Raw genomic sequence first — 6,000 nt, forward strand, 5'->3', positions numbered from 1 at the left:
ATAAGTATATCATGCACAGTATACATACATTGCTGCTATGCTCAGGCACCTTAGTTTGTCTCTTATCTCAGGTACTTTGTAAATATGTAGATAACTTGTTTTTGGCCTTCTATTGTTCTCTTGTTTGATCTCCTTCCACTTGCCCCTACCCCTCTTCTTCTTCTCTCTCCCCACTCTTCTTTCTACGGAATTTAACGTTGCGATGGGAGTGTTGTACAAAAACGAATTTCACCCACTTTTTTACCTTGTAAACCTGTGATGTGACAATAAACCTGATTCTGATTCTGATTCTACATGTTCTATCCCCAGGTCTCCCCCGCGGCCCAGCCCCGGCAGCCTCCACTACTCTGACGAGGACGTCAGCACCAAGTACAATGACCTGATCCCCGCAGAGAGCAGCAGCCTGACGGAGAAACCCTCCGAGATCTCTGACTCGCAGGTACGACGCCACGACGCACGCAAACCATCTTCATATACAAAAAAAAACATGTCCTTTTTTATACCCATTAAGACCTGGAGAGGCATCTGTGTCATTTTTAGATTTGAGCTAAAAAGCATTATTTTACACTTTGGGCTATTCAAAAATAGCAGATCTACAAGCTCATAGCGCGGCACCGAGTGCCGCGCTATGAGCTTGTAGATCTGCTATTTTTGAGAAATCGTAAAAAATGTGTGCTAATCTTTGAATATATTTTTTTTCAAGCGAACATTGGAACTCAAATCTTTGCTTCTGGGCGGTCCTGGAACAACATATTTTGAGATGGGGGGTCCTTGGCCAAATACATATCATTTTGGGGGTCCTTGACATGAAAAGGTTTGAGCACCACTGACATAGTAACATAAGTTTTTTTCAAAAAACAGTTTTTAGAAGACATTCTAAAAACAGACATTTTGTAGAATCGGCCTCAGGTCTTAATGGGTTAAGGAGATCTAAGTGTCCCATAATGTGTTATTGTATCGTCGCTGTAGGGCAGAAACCTTGTATCTCCATATTTCAACTTTTTTTTCCCGTAATATTTTCGTAAAGATTTCCAAGAAGTGAAAGTGGTTAAGTGTGTCTGTGGGTTTTATAAATATTGGACCAATGAAAAGTATTAACATGGGGGCACGGTGGCGCAGTCGGTAGCACTGTTGCCGGACACAGCTAGAAGTTCCTGGGTTCGATTCCCGCCGGGGACGCTGTGGGAGCTGGGGGCATGTTCTCTCCTCCGCGTCATCAGCGCCCATACCCTTGGTGGGGTTGGGGGAAAGGGCCTACTCTGTGTGGAGTTTGCATGTTCTCCCCGTGTTCCCTAGGGTAGTTAATACCCTCACAAAAACATGAAGTAATCCTGGTCGCTATACTGCCTCCCCCATGAGGGGGCGCCTGATGGAGGGGAAGGGAACTGGTTGGAATAACGTGTTCCTTCTACGCACTACGTCCTACCAGGGAAACTTCACCTTGTCAGGTGACAAGAAGGTCAGTTGGCTCTCATGCATTGAAGGAGGCATGAGCTCGGCCCTGCAGCTCCCTAGGCTGGTGGGGGAGTGTAGCGCCCAGGATCATCACTTAGATGGCACCGGGTGAAAAGAGGTTACAAAATCGTGGGATAAAATTTAGAGAAAAAAACAAACATGAGCTTGTGACTAAATTATAACTACATTAGGTTCACTGGAACACAGGTTTTTTTCCTGTGTTTTGTGCCATGTATGTCCCTGGTGCTGCACAGTCATCATGGGTTTGAATTCAACAGGAATTCAACTCGGGGGTTGAGAAGCATTTTGGCCGGACCACTCGTCTATGTCCACATCTATAGTGTGTCATTCACCAAAAACACAAACGGCCCACAGACTCTCAGACTCAGATATATATAACCCAGACGCTAGACAGGGGGACTGGGGGATGAAAGATTAATGGCCTCGCACCCGTCTGTCCGCCCGCGCGGGGAGGCGTAGCGGCGCTGCTTGGGCCGGGCCGAGGCGGGGGGGGGCACTGACCCTGGAGAATGTCGCTGTGTGTGCATCCACCTCTGATCCGGGCACTGCACTCACACACTCTTATGTAAGACAGTCAGTGGTGGAAAGTAAAGTAAGTACATTTACCCAAGTACTGTACTTAAGTCCAATTTTGAGGTATTTTTTTACTTTACCTGAGTAGTTCCAGTTTCCTGTACTTTTACTTCTACTCCACTACATCTCAGAGACAAATATTGTACTTTTTCTCCACAACTATTATTTGAAGTTACCTAAGTTTTAGTTACCTTGTAGATTTTGATTATTATTACAAAACATACATTACCCACTTCAGCCCTATGTACATTTCGGCCATTTGAAAATAGCAGATCTACAAGCTCTCAATGCGTCGCATCGCGATGCATTGTGAGCTTGTAGATCGGCTATTTTCAAAAGATTTTTTATCATTTTATACATTTGAAAACCTGTGAAATGGGACATTCTACAAAATGAGTACTTTGTGCTTTTGTACTTTAAGCACATTTGATACAAATACTTTTCAAATTTTACTCAAGTAAATTTTGAATTACAGACTTTTACCTGTAACAGAGTATTTCTACATTGCATTATTGATACTTTTATTTGAATAGAAAGTTTGAATACTTTTACCACTGGTCGGATGCACTCGGCACGTTTTTCTCCTCCTTACTACTGGAGAAGTTCAGAGACAGAGTTGCCTTTCAGCAAAACTTTGAAAGTCATTTTAAGCAAAGGATAATCAATGGGGAACCGTCATTATTGAGAAATAAACCCAGACAGGGTGATTTAGCCCCCATGCCCCGAAGCAGAGAGGTCTTTATCACCTTGAAGGGGTTCGTTTTGTCGTTTTATTCTCTCATTATTACATGGCTGCTTAATAAAGACATTCATAAATTGACCCAAAAGTAACAACAACAACACGATTTGATAGATTTTTAAAAGGATTTCAATTGCTCACGGTTAATGAAAGTATAGTCCATTCATTTATGCCAGGTCGGCTCGGATAACACCGGTTGGAAGTGTTAATCAAAAATGAATGGATAATTCAGCTATAGTGTCTATTTCTCTTCTCAAATTGTTTTCAAAAACATCCTTGACAAGGATACGGAGATTGATATGAGCCAGGTGCTCTGAGTCTTTGATTAGACAGCGGGTTTGTTATTGAGTTCAGCGGACATTATTGTAAAAATCAAGACGAGGGGAAGGAAATCAGCATTCCACCGAGCCGGTGTAATAGATATTGTTGCTGTCGGGCAGAAACCTTGTATCTCCATATTTGAACTTATTTTTTAATGTTTTGTTGTAAAATAACACCCTGCTTCATCATACTGAGAGTGACGCACAAAAGTAGGGAAAATAGCAGATCTACAAGCTCACAATGCGAGGCGTTGTGAGCTTGTAGATCGTCTATTTTCACTATTTTATTTTTTATTTTTGTATGGAACTTACGAGTTTTCTACCCGATAGCAGCGATACACCGTTTATTTACCCTGCAGGCAACCATAGACTGACTGATATGCTGGCTGAATGGGATCGGCTATTTCCAATTAGTTTGCCCTTTTGACATGCGTTTTCCCAGAATGCATTTTTTTTACTGGCAGCGCCCATGGGCTGGCTGCTGTGCTGGCATCTGCTGAATCAGACCATTCTGTTGGCCCTGGGAGTAATCAATGAGTGTTATCCCTCTATTCTCTCTCTCTCTCTCTCTCTCTCTCTCTCTCTCTCTCTGATCATCCGATCCTCTACCACCCCTATGTCTCCAATTTCAATCTGTGTGTGTGTGTGTGTGTGTGTGTGTGTGTGTGTGTGTGTGTGTGTGCGTGCGTGCGTGCGTGCGTGCGTGCGTGCGTGCGTGCGTGCGTGCGTGCGTGTGTGTCTGTGTGTGTGTGTGTCTTTCTTTTATCAAAGCCATTTCCTTCCCCTCGTCTTTTTTGTTGTAGCGTATACTTGTTTGTTGGCTGTTTCTGTTTACGTCCCCCCCCCCTTCCCCGTTCTCTGTGGTCTGAGGGGGTCTACTCTGTATGTTGTCTGGTTTTGATCCCAGTCAGATGAAAGAGATGAAGCCCCCCCCCCCCTCACCCACCCCCCCACCCCCCTGGTTTAAGGCCTCCATCAATGTTTGCTTTCATCTTTCGGAATTCTTCATTCCGGCCCGCTCCCCGAATTATCTCTCTCTCTCTGCTAAATACGTCTCTGAGTGTGAATTCCTGCAGCCAAAGGAATCTCTCTCTCTCCGTCTGCCTCGTTATTGGGACGCTAAGCCGTTGGTTCTCAACCTTTTTCAGGCCGTGACCCCCCCTCCCCCAAATAATCATATTTGAACTGGGGGACCCCCACCCCACCCTGACAAGCACTTGGAATTGTAGGAGTTGAGGCATTTTGTTTTTACTCGGTTCCACAGATAAATATTGTGAGAATAGCCGATCTACAAGCTCACAACGCCTCGCGCTGCGAGGCGTTGTGAGCTTGTAGATCGGCTATTCTCACAATCCTCTTCCTTATATTATTTGACAATTTGGCCAATGTTTTACCAGTTTTTATGTATAGTTTGTCGATTACTCTTGATGAAGTAATGGTTTATTTTATTTTCGGGTTTTGTTTACGTTTGAAAAGGTCCTAAAAGTCCTTAAATTGTCACTTTACTGTCATCTGGGGACCCCCAAAAATCATATGGGGTCCCCCCCACCCTGGAGGTCCCGACCCACAGGCTGAGAACCCTTGCTCTAAGCCCCCCCTTCACAACATCAAATGAAAATCTTGACATGGGACGTCATCTGTTTCAGGATCTTTTCCCTTGATGTAGAAAAACCCACGTCTCCCTCAAAACGAGCCATTTTGCCGTGTCATCGCACAGACCATGTATCAAGCGCTAGCACTTGTGCTGCTGTCAAATAGGGAACCGTTGTGGGCCCTCGGGCCCCGAGATGACAAGCTCTGCCACCACCACCGCCACAGAGTCTCTGACTCTGGGGGGCTTTCATGCGGGCTTCCAGACAAAGAGCCCTGCCTGTTTCTGTCCCCCCGTCTCGAGGGGGGGATGTACCGCTGTCCCCCCCTTGACAGGCCACTGCGTCAACACCCAGCGCGGTGCCTCGGAAAGGAGTCCAGGAATGCCCTTTGATGTTTTATTGAACGGATTGGGTCCAGGGCTACCGGTGTGATATTGTGCCTGTGTCTGTCTATCTTAAATAAGACACTGGAGGGAGGGAGGGCCTATATACCTGCAGGACAACAAAGCCAGTAGTTTTTCGTTCATGATCGATTTGTTCAAAATAACTAGTTCTTTGGAGTGAACGTGAACGAACCCGTTCACTTCCTGAAGCTGTTATGTTCACGCGACAGACAGACAGACAGACAGACAGACAGACAGACAGACAGCGGTGCGGTTGAGTTGCTTTTCTCTAGACATGAACACTAGACATTATTTATTCGTCTAAAAGGTCAAATCAGGCTTCATGATTCAATCAGGCTTCAAGTCTGCACTCACACACACACCGATGGACAGACAGACGAACAGAGATTTTTGCGCATTTATAGTAGGATAGCAACTGCTAAATGTTGTCTCGATATGAACTAGTTGTAATTATCTGGGCTTGTCCCTTATCGGCCGTACCGTTACCCACTCAAACCCCTGCGGTCGTAGAGAACTAGACCTGAGTTACAACTGTACTTTGACCACCTTTTGCGCATCTACACCAAATCTCTTTGCCAAACATTAGCAAAAATAACAGTCGCAGATCTACAAGCTCACAATGTGTTGCCTTGCGACACATTGTGAGCTTGTAGATCTGCGACTGTTATTTTTGCTAATGCTCCCCCATAATATTGACACTGGGGTCCAAGTGGTTATGGAGTGAAGCTAACACTGACTTGACGAGGGCAACCTCGCCACCAGTATATTGCACTGCTTCGTGGCTGAAGGTACAGTATAGACTCCCTCTGTTATACTATGGAGCTTAAAGGCGAGTTGACAGCTTCCACGGTTGTTTTTCTTTCTTTCTTCTTTCTCTTTTCTCGTGGCACACGGCC

The 6,000-nt window shown here is 45.1% G+C and overlaps 1 protein-coding gene across 1 annotated transcript in view; it reads left to right on the forward strand.

Annotated features, from left to right (window-relative positions):
* The window catches only part of LOC311060681 (protein sidekick-2-like), a 216,801-nt gene that overhangs the window by 195,017 nt on the left and 15,784 nt on the right, over nt 1-6,000 (forward strand). The window contains exon 42 of the mRNA XM_084078960.1: nt 310-439. Within this exon, the coding sequence (XP_083935086.1) occupies nt 310-439 (130 nt within the window). The remainder of the gene's footprint in view (nt 1-309; nt 440-6,000) is intronic.

This window comes from Gymnoscopelus microlampas (assembly GCF_963454915.1).
Source record: "Gymnoscopelus microlampas genome assembly, chromosome: 14".
NCBI lineage: Eukaryota > Metazoa > Chordata > Actinopteri > Myctophiformes > Myctophidae > Gymnoscopelus > Gymnoscopelus microlampas.